This window comes from Oncorhynchus keta, chromosome 8 (assembly GCF_023373465.1).
Source record: "Oncorhynchus keta strain PuntledgeMale-10-30-2019 chromosome 8, Oket_V2, whole genome shotgun sequence".
NCBI lineage: Eukaryota > Metazoa > Chordata > Actinopteri > Salmoniformes > Salmonidae > Oncorhynchus > Oncorhynchus keta.
Window position 1 is genome coordinate 43,469,872 of NC_068428.1, and position 25,004 is coordinate 43,494,875.

General features: G+C 43.5%; 1 protein-coding gene and 1 pseudogene across 2 annotated transcripts; one reads left to right on the forward strand and one right to left on the reverse strand.

The window, feature by feature from the left end:
* Window positions 1-9,997, reverse strand: part of LOC118376700 (DNA replication licensing factor MCM3-like) — a 13,720-nt pseudogene extending 3,723 nt beyond the window's left edge.
* On the forward strand, window positions 9,871-13,539 carry paqr8 (progestin and adipoQ receptor family member VIII). 2 transcript variants are annotated; one of them, XM_035763446.2, is made up of 4 exons: window positions 9,871-10,086; window positions 11,164-11,806; window positions 12,286-12,506; window positions 12,768-13,539. In XM_035763446.2, exons 1-4 carry the CDS (start codon window positions 10,033-10,035, stop codon window positions 13,086-13,088), a joined length of 1,239 nt encoding a protein of 412 aa, XP_035619339.1. In that variant the 5' UTR covers window positions 9,871-10,032; the 3' UTR covers window positions 13,089-13,539. The 2 variants fall into 2 exon arrangements, with proteins under 2 accessions (XP_035619339.1, XP_035619340.1); XM_035763447.2 differs by having other exon boundaries at window positions 9,915-10,127.
* Window positions 13,540-25,004: the final 11,465 nt, after the last annotated feature.

A 25,004-nucleotide genomic window follows, 5' to 3' on the forward strand; every position in this document is an offset into this window, starting at 1 on the left:
ACGTCTGGAGGGAGCGAGGAGGGGCAGGGGGTTAGACGGGGGAGAAGGTTAGATGGGGGGGGTATTTGGTATTTTATTAGGATCCTCATTAGCTGTTGTAAAAGCAGCAGCTACTCTTCCTGGGGTCCAACACAAAACATGAAACATAATACAGAACATCATTAGACAAGAACAGCTCAAGGACAGAAACAACATACATTTTTTATAAAGGCACACGTAACCTCCATGTCAACACATACACACAAACTATCTAGGTCAAATAGGGGAGAGCGAGGTGTTGCTTTATCTGTTTTCTTTTAAACCAGCGACAAACAAAAAACATCCAGTCAGGCGAAGTCCTGTGGGTGAAACGGTGGTGTAGCGTCGTCCAATCCAACCCCCAAAGAATTCAGGCTGTTCTGGAGGCAAAAGGGGGTCCGACACAGTACTAGATGGGTGTAACTATAAGGCTATATTCTGTCTGTGTGTGCGTGTCTACACTACTCACCCTGCTGTTCCTGGCTTCTCAGCCTGGAGTATTCTTCAGTGATGTGATTGGCCGCTTCCTGGGTCAGTGTGGGGGTCAACACCTTGGCGATGTGGATGTACTTCCTCATAAACTCTTTACTCACTATCTTCTCTCTATAAACAACAACATAACAACTGATTTAGCACAGAGAGAGAAAGATGCAGTGATGAAGGAGTAGAGAATGAGGGAGAGGGTTTTAACTTAAAAAGCGACGCAACGACTAGGTTCCAGTTTAACAATGTTTACTAAAAAACGTATTTCCACAGTACATGGTTACCATGGCACCCTGATCTGGTCCATCTCCATTGACGACTGCGGAGGAGTACTAATAACAGGGTGACAGCACCGTAATAACAGAAATATAGGGATACTTAAAACATGCACTAATTAGAGGGCATGTTTGTTTTTCCTCGCACAGTGGGAAGAGTCTGCACATTTAAACCAGTGGTCCCCTACTCCAGTACCCCCAACAGTACCCATTTAGATCAGTGGTTCCCAACTCCAGTACCCCCAACAGTACCCATTTAGACCAGTGTTTCCCAACTCCAGTACCCCCAACAGTACCCATTTAGACCAGTGGTTCCCAACTCCAGTACCCCCAACAGTACCCATTTAGACCAGTGATTCCCAACTCCAGTACCCCCAACAGTACCCATTTAGACCAGTGGTTCCCTACTCCAGTACCCCCAACAGTACCCATTTAGACCAGTGGTTCCCAAATCCAGTACCCCCAACAGTACCCATTTAGACCAGTGGTTCCCAACTGTACCTTAAATGACTAACAGTCTCAAATAGAAAATAATTTTATTGGGTCATATACCCTTTTCCTGCATAGGACGCTGCTACGGTAACAGGTCGATAGCGACAATTAATACCCTTTCAGACACTAGAACAAAGCGGCTCATCTGAAGCATCTGTTTTCAGACAGTATAATTCGTCTCCCAAATAGAATGTTCAGCGTTGTTTCCCTGACAACACTAGACGTTGCTGATTGGTGTGCTGCTGTGTTGTTGTTTATGGTAGCTAGATGTGTTTTTATTTCTACTAATTGTCTTGGTAAATCATTGTATAGTACTTTTCCTATGAGTTAGTGGGCTGCGTGCAGGCAGCTCGAGATCATTTGATTGACAGTTCCGGATGCCTAGTGACGGACGTTAGTCCCACTTCAGAAGCGGCATTCCTTTACAGACAAGTTAAACGCTCGTTCCAGTGGCGCTTCGAAACGATCTCCAGAGAAGGTTCCGTGGCGGCATCGTAGCCGACATTCCATACGTCTGAAAGCGGTAATAGTTCATAACTCGCCCTGCCGTAGACGGGGTTGGTAGCTGCCAGCACGGAGCAGTGGGCGTTGAGCCTGGCATGGATACCGGCCTTGGCGATGGTGACACGGCCCTGCTCCATCACCCCGTGGATAGCGGTACGGTCCATGTCGGACATCTCGTCAAACTCATCGATACAGACCACACCCCTGTCCCCCAGAACCATCACCCCAGCCTCCAGACGACACTCACCTCGTGGGAGAGGAGAAATATAGTAATATACCTGTAATAACATTTTTTTTTTTTTTTAAACCTTTATTTAACCAGGCAAGTCAGTTAAGAACAAATTCTTATTTACAATGACGGCCTAGGAACAGTGGGTTAACTGCCTGTTCAGCGGCAAAACGACAGATTTGTACCTTGTCAGCTCGGGGGTTTGAACTCGCAACCTTCTGGTTACTAGTCCAACGCTCTAACCACTAGGCTACCCTAGTGGCAGGTAGCCTAGCGGCTGCTGGTTCGGGTCCCCTGTCCGACTAGTTGAAAAAAGTGCCGATGTTCCCTTGAGCAAGGCACTTAAACCTAATTACTCCTGTAAGTGGCTCTGGATAAGAGTCTGCTAAATGACTCAAAAATGTCAAATGTAAACGTGTCTATGGGTGAGGGGGATCAGTGAGCCATTTATGATGTGATTCGTTCACTTTTTCAACTAATGATTCATTGATGTAAATATGATATGATTCACTTATTCATTTGGTGTATATTTGAATGTTTCACTACCTAATTTGATAGGCATGTCACGGATTCATTCACTTTCAGGATATTCACTCTTTCAGTCGAGTTTCACCTCAGTGTGTGAGTGCGAGCCTGTGTGTGTGTCGTTACCAGTCTCCTGGTCAGTAGTGACAGCAGCGGTCAGGCCCGCTCCAGATGACCCTCGGCCGGTGGTTGGGATGGCTCGGGGCGCCGTGTGCAGGACATAACGCAGCAGCTGGGACTTAGCCACTGACGGGTCACCTAGTGAAGGGAGAGAGAGGGGAAGAAAGGGAGAGGGGAAAGAGAAGGATCGAGGGATCGAGAGAGAGAGAGAGAGAGGGATCGAGAGAGAGGGAGGGATTGAGAGAGAGATCGAGAGGGGATCGAGAGAGAGGGAGAGAGAGATGGATCGAGAGAGAGGGGGATCGAGAGAGAGAGAGAGAGGGGTCGAGAGAGAGAGAGCGAGCGAGAGCAAGAGAGAGCGAGAGCGAGAGAGAGGGATCGGGAGAAAGAGGGATCGGAAGAAAGAGAGGGATCGAGAGAGAGAGGGATCGAGAGAGAGAGGGATTGAGTGAGAGGGAATGGGAGAGAGGGAATGGGAGAGAGGGATCGAGAGAGAGAGAGAGAGAGAGAGGGATCGAGGGATCAAGAGAGAGTGAGAGAGAGGTCATTCTTACATGTGATACAATTAGGATCCAGACCATTACTGTAACACTTTTAACAGTGCTCACTAATAGGGTTGGGAATTGACAGGGACCTCACAATACAATATTATCACGATACTAGTTAAACAGACGAGAACAAGATATAGGATGAAAAATTTAGTTTTGGTGCAGGTACAGCCGACTAGCGCTAGCTAACGTGACCTAGCAAAAAATGAATACATTATTTGGAGACAAACTATGGATATAATATTGTCCAGAATAATATTGCAATATGAAACTGTATACATTTGTTCACTACTCACTAAACAAGTTACCAGGTTTTCCCAAACTTATCTCATCACCCAGAACCAAATGTTATGTAAGCTAGCTAGCTAGCAGTCCAAGGCAGTGCTGTAGTACTGGGAGGAACCAGTAGGGTAGCCAGTAGGGTAGGGTGGAAACGGTAGGGTAGTCAGTAGGGTAGGGAGGAACCGGTAGGGTAGCCAGTAGGGAAGGGAGGAACCGGTAGGGTAGCCAGTAGGATAGGGAGAAACCAGTAGGGTAGCCTGTAGGGTAGGGAGGAACCAGTAGGGTAGCCAGTAGGGAAGGGAGGAACCGGTACGGTAGCCAGTAGGGTAGCCAGTAAGGTAGGGAGGAACCGGTAGGGTAGCCAGTAGGATAGGGAGGAACCGGTAGGGTAGCCAGTAGGGTAGGGAGGAACCAGTAGGGTAGCCAGTAGGGAAGGGAGGAACCGGTAGGGTAGCCAGTAGGGTAGCCAGTAAGGTAGGGAGGAACCGGTAGGGTAGCCAGTAGGGTAGGGAGGAACCGGTAGGGTAGCCAGTAGGGTAGGGAGGAACCGGTAGAGTAGCCAGTAGGGTAGGGAGGAACCGGTAGGGTAGCCAGTAGGATAGGGAGGAACTGGTAGGGTAGCCAGTAGGGTAGCCAGTAAGGTAGGGAGGAACCGGTAGGGTAGCCAGTAGGGTAGGGAGGAACCGGTAGGGTAGCCAGTAGGGTAGGGAGGAACCGGTAGGGTAGCCAGTAGGATAGGGAGGAACCGGTAGGGTAGCCAGTAGGGTAGGGTGGAAGCGGTAGGGTAGCCAGTAGGGTAGGGAGGAACCGGTAGGGTAGCCAGTAGGGAAGGGAGGAACCGCTAGGGTAGCCAGTAGGATAGGGAGAAACCAGTAGGGTAGCCTGTAGGGTAGGAAGGAACCAGTAGGGTAGCCAGTGGGGAAGGGAGGGTAGGGTAGCCAGTAGGGTAGCCAGTAAGGTAGGGAGGAACCGGTAGGGTAGCCAGTAGGATAGGGAGGAACCGGTAGGCTAGCCAGTAGGGTAGGGAGGAACCGGTAGGGTAGCCAGTAGGGTAGGGAGGAACCGGTAGGGTAGCCAGTAGGGTAGCCAGTAAGGTAGGGAGGAACCGGTAGGGTAGCCAGTAGGGTAGGGAGGAACCGGTAGGGTAGCCAGTAGGATAGGGAGGAACCGGTAGGGCAGCCAGTAGGATAGGGAGGAACCGGTAGGGTAGCCAGTCGGATAGGGAGGAACCGGTAGGGTAGCCAGTAGGATAGGGAGGAACCGGTAGGGTAGCCAGTAGTGTAGTCAGTAGTGTATCCGGTAGGGTAGCCAGCAGTGTAGCCAGTAGGGTAGCCAGTAGTGTTTCCAGTAGTGTAGCCAGTAGGGTAGCCAGTGGGGTAGCCAGTAGGGTAGGGAGGAACCGGTGGGGTAGCCAGCAGTGTAGCCAGTAGGGTAGCCAGTAGTGTATCCAGTAGTGTAGCCAGTAGGGTAGCCAGTGGGGTAGGGAGGAACCGGTAGGGTAGCCAGTAGGATAGGGAGGAACCGGTAGGGTAGCCAGTAGGATAGGGAGGAACCGGTAGGGAAGCCAGTAGGATAGGGAGGAACCGGTAGGGTAGCCAGTCGGATAGGGAGGAACCGGTAGGGTAGCCAGTAGGATAGGGAGGAACCGGTAGGGTAGCCAGTAGTGTAGTCAGTAGTGTATCCGGTAGGGTAGCCAGCAGTGTAGCCAGTAGGGTAGCCAGTAGTGTATCCAGTAGTGTAGCCAGTAGGGTAGCCAGTGGGGTAGCCAGTAGGGTAGGGAGGAACCGGTGGGGTAGCCAGCAGTGTAGCCAGTAGGGTAGCCAGTAGTGTATCCAGTAGTGTAGCCAGTAGGGTAGCCAGTGGGGTAGGGAGGAACCGGTAGGGTAGCCAGTAGGATAGGGAGGAACCGGTAGGGTAGCCAGTCGGATAGGGAGGAACCGGTAGGGTAGCCAGTAGGATAGGGAGGAACCGGTAGGGTAGCCAGTAGTGTAGTCAGTAGTGTATCCGGTAGGGTAGCCAGCAGTGTAGCCAGTAGGGTAGCCAGTAGTGTATCCAGTAGTGTATCCAGTAGTGTAGCCAGTAGGGTAGCCAGTAGGGTAGCCAGTAGGGTAGGGAGGAACCGGTGGGGTAGCCAGTAGGATAGCCAGAAGGGTAGGGCGGAACGGAACACACAGCTCCACTCACAGCTCACATGAAACAACCCTTTCCTGTAGTCAATGACCAATAGCACCCTCTTTGGCCTCATGGGTGGAATGTTATTACTATGTTTCATAATTAATAAAAATGATTTAATGAAACAAATGACATAAATATGGTGCTTCTGTGTCAAAACAGTTTTGTTATATTTTAGTATTTTGTGATGTATATCATATAATATTGGGATACAAACAAAAAATGAAATACATTTCAGCTTTATATCTAACATGGTCCAGGTCATGGTACAGGTGTCTTCTTAGTCAGCACATAACCCTGGGTGTGAGGTATCCCTCCGTGAGACCCTGATTTAGCCCACTGCAGTAAAAAAAAAAGTGAACTTCTTATTGAAAGTTATTCGTGAAAAGGGAGAAGCTAACAAATTAGCATCGACATCCTCTTTGATAACACCTGCTGCAAACTAGCCTACAACAAAAGCTAGCTAAACTGTGGGAAAACTACTGCTCTGCTCGCTATTGTTGCCCTTTGAGAAGGCGGTCCCAGCCATTACAAGTCTAAATGTGATTGGTTGATTCTACTGTCACTCCAAAATGTTTTGCCCTAACACAGTTGATTGGCTGATGGCTTTCCATTTAGCTTCTGATGGCGTAGCCAATGGCCAATAGCTCAAATTATCTCCACATAGACCACCACAAGAAAAATCCTGATTGGATCTTTTTTTTCTCTACAGTGTTAACCCTTTCCAACAAAAACTGAAAAGATGAAATCAGAATATCACTGAAAATAATAATATAATTATAATCATTATTATTAGAGAGAACGAGAGTGAGAAGGAAAGAGAGAGAACGGCAGTAGTTCAGTGGTCTCAGTACCTATGAGCACTACATTGATGTCTCCTCTGATGTGTGACCCATTCTCCAGAAGCTTCTCCACTCCTCCAAACAACATACACAGGATGGCCTTCTTAATGTACTCATGACCGTGAATACTGGGGTCTAGGGAGCGGGATAGCTGGTCAAACACATCCTAGAGAAGAGAGAGTTAGTATAGCTAGAGATGGTCTATAAAGTTCTTAATGTATTTATGAACGAGTTTGGAGTGTGACTGTTTGAGGTTGTGGACAGGTGTCTTTTATACTGATAACAAGTTCAAACAGGTGCCATTAATACAGGTAACGAGTGGAGGACAGAGGAGCCTCTTAAATAAGAAGTTACAGGTCTGTGAGAGCCAGAAATCTTGCTTGTTTGTAGGTGACCAAATACTTATTTTCCACCATAATTTGCAAATAAATTCATTAAAAATCCTACAATGTGATTTTCTGGATTTTCTCATTTCTCATTTTGTCTGTCATAGTTGAAGTGTACCTATGATGAAAATTACAGGCCTCTCTCATCTTTTTAAGTGGAAGAACTTGCACAATTGGTGGCTGACTAAATACTTTTTTGCCCCACTGGCAGTTTAACTAGCTTTTCCTGTGTTGCATATAATCAATGCGGTGCCTGTTAATTTATCATCAAATCACAGCCTACTTCGCCTAACAGGTGTTGATTTAACAAGCACATTCGTGAAAAAAGCTGTCGTTGCACCAATAATCAGAAACATCAATGCATTTCTTAAAATCAATACACAAGTATATATTTTTTTAAACCTGCATATTTAGGGAAAATAAATTCATGTTAGCAGGCAATATTAACTAGGGAAATTGTGTCACTTCTCTTACGCTCTGTGCAAGCAGAGTCCGGCTATATTGCAGCAGTTTGGGTCGCCTGGCTCGTTGCGAACTGTGTGAAGACCATTTCTTCCTGACAACGACCGTAATTAATTTGCCAGAATTGTACATAATTATCACATAATATTGAAGGTTGTGCAATGTAACAGCCATATTTAGACTTAGGGATGCCACCCGTTAGATAAAACACGGAACGGTTCTGTATTTCACTGATAGAATAAACATTTTGTTTTCGAAATTATAATTTCCGGATTTGATGATATTAATGACCTACGGCTAATATTTCTGTGTGTTTATTATAATTAAGTCTATGATTTGATATTTGATAGAGCAGTCTGACTGGGCGGTGGTAGGCAGCAGCAGGCTCGTAAGCATTCATTCAAACAGCACTTTACTGCTCGCAATACTTGAAGCACAGCTCTGTTTATGACTTCAAGCCTATCAACTCCAGAGATCAGGCTGGCAATACTTTAGTGCCTAGAATAACAATCAATAGTCAAAAAAAAAAATAGTAAAAAAGTATAGAGAGAAATAGTCCTATAATAACTACAACCTAAAACTTCTTACCTTGGAATATTGAAGACTCGTGTTAAAAGGAACCACCAGCTTTCATATGTTCTCATGTTCTGAGCAAGGAACTGAAACGTTAGCTTTTTTACATGGCACATATTGCACTTTTACTTTCTTCTCCAACACTGTGTTTTGGCACTATTTAAACCAAATTGAACATGTTTCATTATTTATTTGAGACTAAATAGATTTGTATTTATGTATTATATTAAGTTATATTTATGTTAAAATAAAAGTGTTAATTCAGTATTGTTTTAATTATCATTATTACAAATATATATATATATTTTTTAAATCAGCCGATTAATCTGTATCGTTTTTGTTTGGTCCTCATAATCGGTTGACCTCTCTTACATGGGTATTCCTCTTGTCCAGATGGGATAGGGCAGTGTGCAGTGTGATGGCGATTGCGTCATCTGTGGACCTGTTTGGGCGGTATGCTCCTTAACTAGCCTCTCAAAGGACTTCATGATGACGTAATTGAGTGCTACGGGGCGGTAGTAATTTAGTTCTGTGGACCTGTTGGGGCGGTATGCTAATTGTAGTGGGTCTAGAGTGTGAGGTAAGGTGGAGGTGATATGATCCTTAACTAGCCTCTCAAAGGACTTCATGATGAAAGAAGATAATGCAACGGTCATTTAAACAGAACAAAATAGAAACCCAACATGTAAAGTGTTGGTCCAATGTTTAATGAACTGAAATAAGATCCCAGAAATATACCATATGCACAAAAAAAAAGCTTATTTCTCTTAAATTTTGTGCACAAATTTGTTTACATCCATTAGTGAGCACTTCTCTTTTGCCAAGATAATCCATCCACCTGACAGGTGTGGCATATCAATAAACTGATTAGACAGCATGATCTTTTTTTTTTTACACAGGTGCACCTTGTGCTGGGGTTCTTAAAAAGGCCACTCTAAAATGTGCAGTTTTGTCACACAACACAATGCCACAGACGTCTCATGTTTTGAGAGAGCGAGCAATTGACATGCAGCCTGTAGGAATGTCCAACAGACATGTTGCCAGAGAATGTAATGTTATTTTCTCTACCATAAGCAGTTGTTTTAGAGAGTTTGGCAGTACTTTCAACCGGCCTCACAACTGCAGACCAGGTGTATGGCGTCGTGTGGGTGAGCGGTTTGCTGATGTCAACATTGTGAACAGAGTGCCCTATGGTGGCAGTGGGGTTATGGTATGGGAAGGCATAAGCTTCAACAGACAACAAACACAATTTACATTTTAAATGCACAGAGATACCGTGACGCGATCTTGAGGCCCATTGTTGTGCCATACTTTTACTCAGCACCATTCCCCCCAAAACAACTTTCCCCTGCCATGGCAAGAAGAGAGGCTCGGAAGATACACTATAGAACATGCACCAGCTGCCTATGGCGCATGTTCAATATCTTCTAAGCACCCCTTGCATTGCCTGGTCCCACAAACGACGCTCTTCCACCGATAGTACACCAGATGGCGCTATTTAACTTAAACGAGCTGTGGCCATTGCATTATTTGCGAAATATGTAATTTTGTAGTGCATTGAAGTGTATGTATTGTAACGCATAGGCACTGATTGGTTTTTAAACGTATAATGAGGCTCTGCATATTCAAATTTAAAAATGCAAAAAATATATATATTAGAATGCTATTCGAAATCAATTATCAACCTATCATGCAATTTGATATTATGCTTCAATAATAAATCGTGTTTTCTGTTTCTCGTGTGCATGAAAAAATGGTTGTTTTGATAAGCTATTGTGATTGTATTATGAGACGCAAAATATCCTAGGCTATATATTTTATTGTGATGCGTAACCCAATGTGCGTAGCTTTAGAATTAGATCATTTTTTTCATGGCGCCATTGCCTCGGAAAATGTAGGTCAGTCCTTGAGTTTTGGGCGTTCTCTGTTTAGCCCAATGGTTTAGCATACCTTTTTAGGCACGCCCAGTCTCCCAAATCACTTCTTTGCAGTAGGGTTGCTATGCTGTCACTTGTAGATTGCAGAGTTCACCTGCCGTGCTGCTACCACTCACTGTCTGCTTGAGAATAGGCTTCACCATCAGCATCACAAAATCGATGTAGAAATGAAAAACGATGTGGAATGGGGTCCAGCGCTGTAGTGGTATTTGATAACTGCGACGGCTCCCAGCAACAGGTGTGTTCTGTCTAGACATTCACGAACATACAGAAAGACAGGTGAGATTTCTATATTTTCAAACAATAATTTGAATATGAGAGGATAATAACTTGTCTAGAATTTTTTTTAAATATATTATTTCCCCTTTTACATTAATCTAGAACTCTCTCTCTCTCTCATTGCTTCTTGTGCTTATCCCATTTTTGGTCATTTTCTTCTAGATTCTAGAGGTTTAGTTGAATGCTGATAATGGGCCACTGACATGAATAGAGACAGACAGACACTCCATTCAGCCAGTGCAGAATGCTGTTGCCTCATCTGTTTTTGTAGTTGTTTTTGCTAGAATGCTGTTTGCCTCATCCCTGTCTTTCTAGTCTTTTTTCCCTTGTACAAGTAACCTGATCCTAGATCTGGGGTCAGGCTATTGTAGAACGCATGATAACAAGGAGTGGAATGATAACTCAAACAGACTGGCTACCCAGGCTAATTGTAGAAGCATTTCACCCATAAATGACAACCCCGGTTGGAAAGTTTTTCAAATAAGGGAAATGTCACCACTAATATCTGACACAATCACGCTTAATGTGAGGAAGGTAAGGCGGCTGTTAGGAGTTTCAGACGTGTCCCCTTTCCAGTTGGCACTGTATCAGTCACAATCATGGCTTGAATTGTATTCTCTGGGTGTATATGTTTGTCTTTGGTCTCCATAGGTGCTTATTAGTATCGCTGCTGACGCCATAGATAGGGTGGCTGTTGTCATTCCGTAGTGTGCGGGTGGGGTGTCAAGGGAGGCTGTGAGACTAGGGTCAGGTAGCAGGCCAGAGGTAACAATTTACAGGTATGACTGCATGCCTGCTCTCTGGTGCATGCTAGCCTACCTACCTGCTTCCCAGTGTAAGCTGACAGACTGGTGAACCAATTCCCAGATGGCCAGCTATGTGAGAAATGTGTGTCTGTCAGCCTGCCTCATTTTAAACAGCATCCGTTTTCACCTTAGTTGCTACTGTTTGTATACTACAGAATACAATACAACCTAATCTATACTTTGATTCTTAAATAATCTTAACTGCATTTTGTTTCTCTCTGTTTCCACAGCAAAACCCAAGTCTTCCCAAATCAACTTTCCACCCTACACCTCCTCTATACCCATTCCCACCTCTTTCCCTCCATCCCTCTTTCCTTCCCTCGCCCCACCTCTCCATCATCATGTCCAGCGGAGCCCTGGGGCGTCTCAGTACCTTGACTCTGAGTGTGAAGCAGCTCAGCCGGCTGCCTCACCTCTCCGACATCCTCCCCTCTTCACTCCCCTCCCTCCCCTCCCCCAGCCCCACCGTCCCTGTCTCCTGCGTCCCTACTCTGTTCCGGGAGCCTTACATCCTCTCTGGCTACCGCCCGGTGGGGCAGGACTGGCGCTGTTACGTCCTCAGCCTCTTCCAGAGACACAATGAATCCCTCAACGTCTGGACACACCTTCTGGCAGGTCCCCTGGTGCTACTACGCGTCTGGGCCTATGGATTGTCCCTAGACTCGGCGTCCCTGCCTCTCTGCCTGTACATACTGTCTGCCCTCACCTACTTGTGTTGTAGCGTAGCAGCTCACCTGCTTCAGTCCCACTCTGAGCTGGCTCACTATACTCTGTTCTTCCTGGACTACGTGGGTGTGTCTGTGTATCAGTATGGCTGTTCCCTGGCTCACTATTTCTACTGCTCTGAGCCAGCCTGGAGGGAGAGCCCCGTAGGTATTTTGTGTTTTTATTATTGCTATGGCAACACGCCTTCTCTCCACACTCTAGTGCACTTTATTCAACCTGTCTGCATCCCAAGCGATACCCGATTAAGCGCACTACTGTTCACCTGGGCCCAAAAGGGAAAAGAATGCCATTTTGGATGCCTTAGGTACATTGTGTTTCGTTTTAGCATACCTGATTCTGAAGTTGTGTTATAATTGCCTACGAAGGATTACAGTCTCTTAACTCTTACTAAGTGGTCCCACATGGTGGCTTTTAAATCTGTAATATGTATTGCCGATTGTTGTAATATTGTGCTCCGGGGTGAAATTTCCCCTAGACACTGTTCTAGGATCAGCTTCTCCTCCCCCAATCCTAACTTTAACCATTAGTGGGGGAAATGCAAAAGTGACCCAGGATCAGCATCTAAGGGCAATATCACCTTATTCTTAATACTGTGGAATGACAAACTGTTCTACCTCTACCTCTAGGGTTCTGGTTCCTCCCTGGCGCTGCCTTACTTGGCTGGCTGTCCTGTGCTAGCTGCTGCTTTGCCAAGTCACGTTACCGCCGGCCTTACCCACTCCGGAGGAAGATCTGCCAGCTGATCCCCACCAGCATGGCCTACTTCCTGGACATCAGCCCTGTAGCCCACCGCCTGGCTACCGTACCCTGGGGTCAGGACCCAGCTCTACCGCTCCACGCCCTGCAGGTGTGTGGATGAAAGAATGGAGGGAATTATATCATGGCTGTGGCAACTCTATGGGCCGGGTTTCCCAGACACAGATAACGAAAGCCAAATCCTAGTCTACAAAGCATGGTCAATGGAGAAGCTCCATCTGTGTCTGGGTAACTGGCCCGTAGAGTTGCCTGAGCCGTGAGAATACAACACACACAAAATGATTGAGGATTTAAAAAAAACACAATTCACAGAGTCAACTGACTTGTTTCCGTTGTGGTCCTCCATTTTTAGATGGCCGCCTTCCTGCTTGCAGCCTTCTTCTTCTCCTGCCCTGTTCCTGAGAGGTTCTTCCCGGGGCATTGTGACATCATGGGTCAGGGTCACCAGATCTTCCACCTCTTCCTGTCTCTGTGTACGCTGTGTCAGCTGGAGGCCCTTTTCCTGGACTATGGCAGTCGGAGGGATACAGTGCTGCAGTTGTATGGGGAGAGGCAGCTGTGGTTCGCCGGTGTATCCTTCCTCGCCCTAGCACTATGTAGCACCCTGACCGCGGTTGTCATGAGGAGGCATGTACAGAGACAACTGGAGAAAAGTGAAACTGTGAAACAGTGAGGGATGGCGGGGAGAGGAAGAACGAGAGACATTTTCAGTGTTTTGAGAATAATCATGTCCTGTAAATGTATAGAGAGACCGTATTTATCTAAGATGATGAGTGTCTTTGTAGCAGATAAAGGTTTCTTGCCTTAAAAGATCTTTTGATTCCTGTCAAATCTAACCATTTCCTTCTTTGTTTACTTCCTGGACACAGGGTAAATATTTCTTTATTGCCTACTTCTGAATAGTTATTGATCAATAAGCTTAGATTCAGTTGCCTGGTCCCAGATCTGTTTGTGCTGTATAGCCAACGCCTATGGACATTGTCATGACAAATGTACAAACAGATCTGGGACCAGGCTATTGATTCAGTTTATATCTGAGGAACCCGTGAAGGGTGTTTTTGTGTTAAGCTTAATGGAATTTCACCCCAAAGTATGTCTGATAAAGAGTTAGTGACATTTTTAAAGCTGTATTTTTGGCGTTCTCTTTCAGCTGTCGGAGTGAAACTGGGCAAGGCCAAGCCACGGGATTGGGCAAACAAAGAAGTCAGTTTTATTGAGCAGTGAACAGAACAGGCTGTGATTTTGGCCAAGCCACGGGATTGAGCAAACAAAGAAGTCAGTTTTATTGAGCAGTGAACAGAACAGGCTGTGATTTTGCCAAGCCATTGAGCAAACAAAGAAGTCAGTTTTATTGAGCAGTGAACAGAACAGGCTGTGATTTTGCCCATAGTGACAGGCAGACTATAGGCCATTGCAGAGCAGGATCTGGCAACTAGAGCGAGTGGGTTGAGGATCAGGAGGAGAGCTGTGGGTGACGAGGAGTGATGCTTTTGTACAGGGCGAACCTGGGTCATAGTGGATACACTCATTCGCATTTTTACAAAACAAGCAAAAAAAAAAAGCATTGATGCAAGACACATCTACACAAAGAAATGTGTTGTGTGATTGGACCTAGACATTTGTATGACGTCATATGAAAAAAGCCCATCAACATCCATGTGTTACTCTGTGTTGTTGTCTGTTCACACTGCTATGCTTTGTCTTGGCCAGGTCGCAGTTGTAAATGAGAACTTGTTCTCAACTAGTCTACCTGGTTAAATAAAGGTGTTCTCAACTAGTCTACCTGGTTAAATAAAGGTGTTCTAAACTAGTCTACCTGGTTAAATAAAGGTGTTCTCAACTAGTCTACCTGGGTAAATAAAGGTGAAATAAAATAAAATAAATAAATAAATCGGATGACTCGCTTGGGAATGGGAATTTTCCGAACATGAATGTAGAATTCCGTAGCGAGCTTGTTGTTTGTATGGCCGGTAATTGAATACCAGTGTTCTGATTTTAGTTGACATTGCGATCCATGAAAACCATGACAGTACCAGGCAGGCAGAGAAAGCCGTTCAAACTCCTCCTCTAATTCTGCTATTGGTACACAGCACACTTGGTGAATGCACCAATTTGTAAGTCGCTCTGGATAAGAGCGTCTGCTAAATGACTTAAATGTAAATGTAAATGTTTCTGTGCACACTATTGACTCTGGTTGCATCTGAAATGCCTCCCGATTCCTCACAGGGCTCTCTCTGCATGGTCAAGAGCTGTGCCTTCGGAAAGTATTCAGACCCCTTCACTTTTTCCACATTTTGTTACATTTACAGCCTTATTCTAAAATGGATTAAGTTGTTGTTCCGCATCAATCTACACACAATGCACTATAATGACAAAGGAAAAACAGGTTTTTAGAAATTTTTTAATTTTTTTTTACTGCCGTTACAAGCTTGGCACACCCGTATTTGGGGAGTGTCTCCCATTCTTCTCTGCAGTTCCTCTCAAGCTGGTTGCACAGCTATTTTCAGGATTCTCCAGAGATGTTCCATTGGGTTCAAGTCCGGGCTCTGGGTGGGCCACTTAAGGACATTCAGAGACTTTCAGAGTCCCAAAGCCACTCCTGCATTGTCTTGGCTGTGTGCTTAGGGTATTTGTCCTGTTGGAAGGCGAACTTCCGCCCCAGTCTGAGGTCCAGAGCACTCTGAAGCAGGTTTTCATCAAGGACCTCTCTTTTACTTTGCTCTGTTCATCTTTCCCTCGATCCTGACTAGTCTCCCAATCCCTGCTGCTGAAAAACATCCCCACAGCATGATGCTACCGCCACCATGCTTCACCGTAGGGATGGTATTGGCCAGGTGATGAGCGGTCCCTGGTTTCCTCAGGACGTAACACTTAGCATTTAGGCCAACGAGTTCAATAGATGTATCATCAGACCAGAGAATCTTGTGTCTTATGGTCTGAGAGTCCTTAAGGTGCCCTTTGGTAAACTCCAAGCAGGCTGTCATGTGCCTTTTATTGGCTTCTGTCTGGCCACTCTACTATAAAGACCTGATTGGTGGAGTGCTGCAGAGACGGTTGTCCTTCTGGAAGGTTCTCCCATCTCCACAGACGAACTCTGGAGCTCTGTCAGATTAACCATCGGGTTCTTGGTTACCTCCCTGACCAAGGTCATTCTCCCCTGATTGGTCAGTTTTTCCCGGCGCCCAGCTCTAGGAAGGGTCTTGGTGGTTCCAAACTTCTTCCATTTAAGAATGATGGAGACCACTGTGTGTTCTTGGGGACCTTCAATGCTGAAGACATACTTTGGTACCCTTCTCCAGATTGGTGCCTCGACACAATCTTTTCTCGGACGTCTACAGACAATTCCTTCAACCTCATGGCTTGGTTTGTGCTCTGACATGCACTGTCAAATGTGGGACCTAATATAGACAGGTGTGTGCCTTTCCAAATCATGTCCAATCAATTTAATTTACCACAGGTGGAATCCAATCAAGTTGTAGAAACATCACAAGGATGATCAAAGGAAACAGGATGCACCTGTCCCCAATTTAGAGTCTCATAGCGAAGAGTCTGAATACTTATGTAAATAAGGTATTTTAGTTTTCTATACATTTGCAAACATTTCAAAAAACCTGTTTTCGCTTTGTCATTATGGGGTATTGTGTGTAGATTGATGAGAAAAATAATGTAATCCATTTTAGAATACGGCTGTAACGTAAAACAAAATGTGGAATTAGTCAAGGGGTCTGAATACTTTTCGAATGCACTGTAGATAGGGAATAGGGTGCTTTTTGGGCCGTGTCCCCTGATTCTGTTTCTCTGCCCTGGTTGGCCCATCTGTTCTAGTGCTGCAGTACAGAACAACAGTATTTCTGTGGACTGAAGACTTTCCTTGTGAAAATGGTCTTACTAAGGGGTTTTAGCCAGCCAGCTCTTAGGAAGAAGAATTTAAATTTAAAACAGAGAATTTTGCCTATTGAAAAAAAAAAGTGTATTTTTGTTACAATATTGCTCATTCTGTGATCGAACCAGATATAGAGACCAAACCTAACATAGTTGACAATGGCAATATATAATGGCATTTTCAACCAAATGTGATAGACCAGAGGATTTCAATTGATCCACAGCAGTGACATATTATTATATTATTATTTTCAGGCCTATGTTATTACTCCTGACTCAAGTACTCAAGGGCTTGATGATTAGTTGAATCAAGTGTGATAGTGTTATCCAAGCTGGAATATAAATTAGCTGGCTGTGGAGCCTCTGTACTAGAACTGCCAAATGCTTCCATCGTAGCAGTCACTTCTTTCATCGTGAAGTGCTTTGAGAGGCTAGTTAAGGATCATATCACCTCCATCTTACCTGATACCCTAGACCCACTTCAATTTGCTTACCCTCCCCAATAGTTCTACCGAGACCCACTTCAATTTGCTTACCCGCCCCAATAGTTCTACCGAGACCCACTTCAATTTGCTTACCCGCCCCAATAGTTCTACCGAGACCCACTTCAATTTGCTTACCCGCCCCAATAGATCTACCGAGACCCACTTCAGTTAGCTTACCTGCCCCAATAGATCTACCGAGACCAGACCCACTTCAATTTGCTTACCCGCCCCAATAGTTCTACCGAGACCCACTTCAATTTGCTTACCCGCCCCAATAGATCTACTGAGACCCACTTCAATTAGCTTACCCGCCCCAATAGATCTACCGAGACCCACTTCAATTAGCTTACCGCCCCAATAGATCTACTGAGACCCACTTCAATTAGCTTACCCGCCCCAATAGATCTACCGATGACGCCATCGCACTGAACAATGCTCTATCCCAACGGGACAAGAAAAATACTTCATGTAAGAATGCTGTTCATTGACTACAGCTCGGCTTTCAACACCATGGTGCCCTCCAAGCTCATCACTGAGCTCGGGGCCCTGGGTCTGAACCTCGCCCTGTGCAACTGGGTCCTGGACTTGCTGACGGGCCGACCCCAGGTGTTGAAGGTAGACAACAACACCTCCAAAAACGCTGATCCTCGACATGGGGGCCCCACAAGCACAGCTGTAGGAGGTAGGACGGCTGAGGGTGCTGCAGTACCCCCTGAAAATCTGAAGGAAAAAATATATATTATTTCACAAAATTAGTGCAGTTTTTTTTTTCAGCATCTCCACTTTGGCAAAAAAGGTAGTTGTATAATTAAGAACAGAATCTTGTAGGATTCAATAGTTGGAATTATAAGAGTTGTTGCCCCTGCCCCTTCTCTGTGATGTCATTCTAATAGAATCCAGAAAGAACAAAATCCTGGTCCTTTCTCTGTGATGTCATTCTAATAGAATCCAGAAAGAACAAAACCCTGCCCCTTCTCTGTGATGTCATTCTAATAGAATCCTGAAAGACCAAAACCCTGTCTCTTTCTCTGTGATGTCATTCTAATAGAATCCAGAAAGAACAAAACCCCGTCTCTTTCTCTGTGATGTCATTCTAATAGAATCCAGAAAGAACAAAACCCCGGCCCTTTCTCTGTGATGTCATTCTAATAGAATCCAGAAACAACAAAACCCCAGCCCTTTCTCTGTGATGTCATTCTAATAGAATCCAGAAACAACAAAACCCTGTCCCATTTCTCTGTGATGTCATTCTAATAGAATCCAAAAAGAACAAAACCCTGTCCCTTTCTCTGTGATGTCATTCTAATATAATCCAAAAAGAAGAAAACCCTGTCCCTTTCTCTGTGATGTCATTCTAATAGAATCCAGAAAGAACAAAACCCCGTCTCTTTCTCTGTGATGTCATTCTAATAGAATCCAGAAAGAACAAAACCCCGGCCCTTTCTCTGTGATGTCATTCTAATAGAATCCAGAAACAACAAAACCCCAGCCCTTTCTCTGTGATGTCATTCTAATAGAATCCAGAAACAACAAAACCCTGTCCCATTTCTCTGTGATGTCATTCTAATAGAATCCAGAAAGAACAAAACCCTGTCCCTTTCTCTGTGATGTCATTCTAATAGAATCCAGAAAGAACAAAACCCTGTTCCATTTCTCTGTGATGTCATTCTAATAGAATCCAGAAAGAACAAAACCCTGTCTCTTTCTCTGTGATGTCATTCTAATAGAATCCAGAAACAACAAAACCCCAGCCCTTTCTCTGTGATGTCATTCTAATGGAATCCAAAAAGAACAAAACCCCAGCCCTTTCTCTGTGATGTCATTCTAATAGAATCCTGAAAGAACAAAACCCTGTCTCTTTCTCTGTGATGTCATTCTAATAGAATCCAGAAAGAACAAAACCCTGTCTCTTTCTCTGTGATGTCATTCTAATAGAATCCAGAAAGAACAAAACCCCGGCCCTTTCTCTGTGATGTCATTCTAATAGAATCCAGAAACAACAAAACCCCAGCCCTTTCTCTGTGATGTCATTCTAATAGAATCCTGAAAGAACAAAACCCTGTCTCTTTCTCTGTGATGTCATTCTAATAGAATCCAGAAAGAACAAAACCCTGTCTCTTTCTCTGTGATGTCATTCTAATAGAATCCATAAAGAACAAAACCCTGTCTCTTTCTCTGTGATGTCATTCTAATAGAATCCAGAAAGAACAAAACCCCGGCCCTTTCTCTGTGATGTCATTCTAATAGAATCCAGAAACAACAAAACCCCAGCCCTTTCTCTGTGATGTCATTCTAATAGAATCCAGAAAGAACAAAACCCTGTCCCTTTCTCTGTGATGTCATTCTAATAGAATCCAGAAAGAACAAAACCCTGTCCTTTCTCTGTGATGTCATTCTAATAGAATCCACAAACAACAAAACCCCAGCCCTTTCTCTGTGATGTAATTCTAATAGAATCCAAAACGAACAAAACCCCAGCCCTTTCTCTGTGATGTCATTCTAATAGAATCCAGAAAGAACAAAACCCTACCCCTTTCTCTGTGATGTCATTCTAATGGAATCCAGAAAGAACAAAACCCCGGTCCTTTCTCTGTGATGTCATTCTAATGGAATCCAGAAAGAACAAAACCCTGGTCCTTTCTCTGTGATGTCATTCTAATAGAATCCAGAAAGTACAAAACCCTGCCCCTTCTCTGTGATGTCATTCTAATAGAATCCAGAAAGAACAAAACCCTGGTTCTTTCTCTGTGATGTCATTCTAATAGAATCCAGAAAGAACAAAACCCTGTCTCTTTCTCTGTGATGTCATTCTAATAGAATCCAGAAACAACAAAACCCCAGCCCCTTTCTCTGTGATGTCATTCTAATAGAATCCAGAAACAACAAAACCCTGTCCCATTTCTCTGTGATGTCATTCTAATAGAATCCAGAAAGAACAAAACCCTGTCCCTTTCTCTGTGATGTCATTCTAATAGAATCCAGAAAGAACAAAACCCTGTTCCATTTCTCTGTGATGTCATTCTAATAGAATCCAGAAAGAACAAAACCCTGTCTCTTTCTCTGTGATGTCATTCTAATAGAATCCAGAAACAACAAAACCCCAGCCCTTTCTCTGTGATGTCATTCTAATAGAATCCAATTATTATTATTATTATTATTAGAACAACAAAACCCCAGCCCTTTCTCTGTGATGTCATTCTAATAGAATCCTGAAAGAACAAAACCCTGTCTCTTTCTCTGTGATGTCATTCTAATAGAATCCAGAAAGAACAAAACCCTGTCTCTTTCTCTGTGATGTCATTCTAATAGAATCCAGAAAGAACAAAACCCTGTCTGTTTCTCTGTGATGTCATTCTAATAGAATCCAGAAAGAACAAATCCCCGGCCCTTTCTCTGTGATGTCATTCTAATAGAATCCAGAAACAACAAAACCCCAGCCCTTTCTCTGTGATGTCATTCTAATAGAATCCAGAAAGAACAAAACCCCGGCCCTTTCTCTGTGATGTCATTCTAATAGAATCCAAAAGAACAAAACCCTGCCCTTTCTCTGTGATGTCATTCTAATAGAATCCAAAAGAACAAAACCCCAAACCCTTTCTCTGTGATGTCATTCTAATAGAATCCAGAAAGAACAAAACCCTGCCCCTTTCTCTGTGATGTCATTCTAATGGAATCCAGAAAGAACAAAACCCCGGTCCTTTCTCTGTGATGTCATTCTAATGGAATCCAGAAAGAACAAAACCCTGGTCCTTTCTCTGTGATGTCATTCTAATAGAATCCAGAAACGACAAAACCCTGTCCCATTTCTCTGTGCTGTCATTCTAATAGAATCCAGAAAGAACAAAACCCTGTCCCTTTCTCTGTGATGTCATTCTAATATAATCCAAAAGAAGAAAACCCTGTCCCTTTCTCTGTGATGTCATTCTAATAGAATCCAGAAAGAACAAAACCCCGTCTCTTTCTCTGTGATGTCATTCTAATAGAATCCAGAAAGAACAAAACCCGGCCCTTTCTCTGTGATGTCATTCTAATAGAATCCAGAAACAACAAAACCCCAGCCCTTTCTCTGTGATGTCATTCTAATAGAATCCAGAAACAACAAAACCCTGTCCCATTTCTCTGTGATGTCATTCTAATAGAATCCAGAAAGAACAAAACCCTGTCCCTTTCTCTGTGATGTCTTTCTAATAGAATCCAGGAAGAACAAAACCCTGTTCCATTTCTCTGTGATGTCATTCTAATAGAATCCAGAAAGAACAAAACCCTGTCTCTTTCTCTGTGATGTCATTCTAATAGAATCCAGAAACAACAAAACCCCAGCCCTTTCTCTGTGATGTCATTCTAATGGAATCCAAAAAGAACAAAACCCCAGCCCTTTCTCTGTGATGTCATTCTAATAGAATCCTGAAAGAACAAAACCCTGTCTCTTTCTCTGTGATGTCATTCTAATAGAATCCAGAAAGAACAAAACCCTGTCTCTTTCTCTGTGATGTCATTCTAATAGAATCCAGAAAGAACAAAACCCCGGCCCTTTCTCTGTGATGTCATTCTAATAGAATCCAGAAACAACAAAACCCCAGCCCGTTCTCTGTGATGTCATTCTAATAGAATCCTGAAAGAACAAAACCCTGTCCCATTTCTCTGTGATGTCATTCTAATAGAATCCAGAAAGAACAAAACCCTGTCCCTTTCTCTGTGATGTCATTCTAATAGAATCCAGAAAGAACAAAACCCTGTTCCATTTCTCTGTGATGTCATTCTAATAGAATCCAGAAAGAACAAAACCCCGGCCCTTTCTCTGTGATGTCATTCTAATAGAATCCAGAAACAACAAAACCCCAGCCCTTTCTCTGTGATGTCATTCTAATAGAATCCAGAAAGAACAAAACCCTGTCTCTTTCTCTGTGATGTCATTCTAATAGAATCCAGAAAGAACAAAACCCCGGCCCTTTCTCTGTGATGTCATTCTAATAGAATCCACAAACAACAAAACCCCAGCCCTTTCTCTGTGATGTAATTCTAATAGAATCCAAAACGAACAAAACCCCAGCCCTTTCTCTGTGATGTCATTCTAATAGAATCCAGAAAGAACAAAACCCTGCCCCTTTCTCTGTGATGTCATTCTAATGGAATCCAGAAAGAACAAAACCCCGGTCCTTTCTCTGTGATGTCATTCTAATGGAATCCAGAAAGAACAAAACCCTGGTCCTTTCTCTGTGATGTCATTCTAATAGAATCCAGAAAGTACAAAACCCTGCCCCTTCTCTGTGATGTCATTCTAATAGAATCCAGAAAGAACAAAACCCTGGTCCTTTCTCTGTGATGTCATTCTAATAGAATCCAGAAAGAACAAAACCCTGTCTCTTTCTCTGTGATGTCATTCTAATAGAATCCAGAAACAACAAAACCCCAGCCCCTTTCTCTGTGATGTCATTCTAATAGAATCCAGAAACAACAAAACCCTGTCCCATTTCTCTGTGATGTCATTCTAATAGAATCCAGAAAGAACAAAACCCTGTCCCTTTCTCTGTGATGTCATTCTAATAGAATCCAGAAAGAACAAAACCCTGTTCCATTTCTCTGTGATGTCATTCTAATAGAATCCAGAAAGAACAAAACCCTGTCTCTTTCTCTGTGATGTCATTCTAATAGAATCCAGAAACAACAAAACCCCAGCCCTTTCTCTGTGATGTCATTCTAATGGAATCCAATTATTATTATTATTATTATTATTAGAACAAAACCCCAGCCCTTTCTCTGTGATGTCATTCTAATAGAATCCAGAAACAACAAAACCCTGTCCCTTTCTCTGTGATGTCATTCTAATAGAATCCAGAAAGAACAAAACCCTGTCCCTTTCTCTGTGATGTCATTCTAATAGAATCCAGAAAGAACAAAACCCTGTCTCTTTCTCTGTGATGTCATTCTAATAGAATCCAGAAAGAACAAAACCCCGGCCCTTTCTCTGTGATGTCATTCTAATAGAATCCAGAAACAACAAAACCCCAGCCCTTTCTCTGTGATGTCATTCTAATAGAATCCAGAAAGAACAAAACCCCGGCCCTTTCTCTGTGATGTCATTCTAATAGAATCCAAAATGAACAAAACCCCGGCCCTTTCTCTGTGATGTCATTCTAATAGAATCCAAAACGAACAAAACCCCAGCCCTTTCTCTGTGATGTCATTCTAATAGAATCCAGAAAGAACAAAACCCTGCCCCTTTCTCTGTGATGTCATTCTAATGGAATCCAGAAAGAACAAAACCCCGGTCCTTTCTCTGTGATGTCATTCTAATGGAATCCAGAAAGAACAAAACCCTGGTCCTTTCTCTGTGATGTCATTCTAATAGAATCCAGAAAGTACACAACCCTGCCCCTTCTCTGTGATGTCATTCTAATAGAATCCAGAAAGAACAAAACCCTGGTTCTTTCTCTGTGATGTCATTCTAATAGAATCCAGAAAGAACAAAACCCTGTCTCTTTCTCTGTGATGTCATTCTAATATAATCCAAAAAGAAGAAAACCCTGTCCCTTTCTCTGTGATGTCATTCTAATAGAATCCAGAAAGAACAAAACCCCGGCCCTTTCTCTGTGATGTCATTCTAATAGAATCCAGAAAGAACAAAACCCCAGCCCTTTCTCTGTGATGTCATTCTAATAGAATCCAGAAACAACAAAACCCCAGCCCTTTCTCTGTGATGTCATTCTAATAGAATCCAGAAACAACAAAACCCCAGCCCTTTCTCTGTGATGTCATTCTAATAGAATCCAGAAACAACAAAACCCCAGCCCTTTCTCTGTGATGTAATTCTAATAGAATCCAAAACGAACAAAACCCCAGCCCTTTCTCTGTGATGTCATTCTAATAGAATCCAGAAAGAACAAAACCCTACCCCTTTCTCTGTGATGTCATTCTAATGGAATCCAGAAAGAACAAAACCCCGGTCCTTTCTCTGTGATGTCATTCTAATGGAATCCAGAAAGAACAAAACCCTGGTCCTTTCTCTGTGATGTCATTCTAATAGAATCCAGAAAGAACAAAACCCTGGTCCTTTCTCTGTGATGTCATTCTAATAGAATCCAGAAAGAACAAAACCCTAGTTCTTTCTCTGTGATGTCATTCTAATAGAATCCAGAAAGAACAAAACCCTGGTCCTTTCTCTGTGATGTCATTCTAATATAATCCAAAAAGAAGAAAACCCTGTCCCTTTCTCTGTGATGTCATTCTAATAGAATCCAGAAACAACAAAACCCTGGCCCTTTCTCTGTGATGTCATTCTAATAGAATCCAGAAACAACAAAACCCTGTCCCTTTCTCTGTGATGTCATTCTAATAGAATCCAGAAAGAACAAAACCCCAGCCCTTTCTCTGTGATGTCATTCTAATAGAATCCAGAAAGAACAAAACCCTGTCCCTTTCTCTGTGATGTCATTCTAATAGAATCCAGAAACAACAAAACCCTGTCCCTTTCTCTGTGATGTCATTCTAATAGAATCCAGAAAGAACAAAACCCCAGCCCTTTCTCTGTGATGTCATTCTAATAGAATCCAGAAAGAACAAAACCCTGTCCTCAAACATTTACATGAAAAGGTGCAAAGTTACAGGCAAAGACATTAACATCAAATTAAATATTTTTCTTGATCAAATAACCTGGAAAACATCCACTTTTTGTGCATCATTAATTGACCATCATTACAAACCACTTAATGTACAAGTACAGTACTGTATTGTATATACAGCAGCAGGGTCGTCAGTTCCAGGGGGGTAACAGGAGAGTCAGGGCCACCGTGGCGCCCCTCCCCTCGGCCCCTCCTCCCTCTAAGATGTCTCGCCCAACCCTCACCATGACCCCAGACCCCCGTGCCACCTCCACACCCCTCTGTTCCCACGACGACGATTTGCTGATTATGCTGTGAGACTATTATTGCACCTCGCTCCAGAGTGAAGTTTCCCCTGATAGTACTGATAGATTGATAGTACTGATAGATAGTACTGATAGATTGATAGTACTGATAGGTTGATAGTACTGATAGGTTGATAGTACTGATAGATTGATAGTACTGATAGATTGATAGTACTGATAGATTGATAGTACTGATAGATAGTACTGATAGATTGATAGTACTGATAGATAGTACAGATGGATTGATAGTACTGATAGATAGTACTGATAGATAGACAGTACCGATAGATTGATAGATAGTACTGATAGATTGATAGTA

Excerpts from the sequence above, each read along its gene's own strand:
- paqr8 (XM_035763446.2), top strand. The coding sequence starts at position 10,033 with ATGGGGTCCAGCGCTGTAGTGGTATTTGATAACTGCGACGGCTCCCAG. Across the intron at positions 10,087-11,163 it reads GCGACGGCTCCCAGCAACAG|CAAAACCCAAGTCTTCCCAA; the intron begins GTGTGTTCTGTC and ends CTGTTTCCACAG. Across the intron at positions 12,507-12,767 it reads TACCGCTCCACGCCCTGCAG|ATGGCCGCCTTCCTGCTTGC; the intron begins GTGTGTGGATGA and ends CTCCATTTTTAG.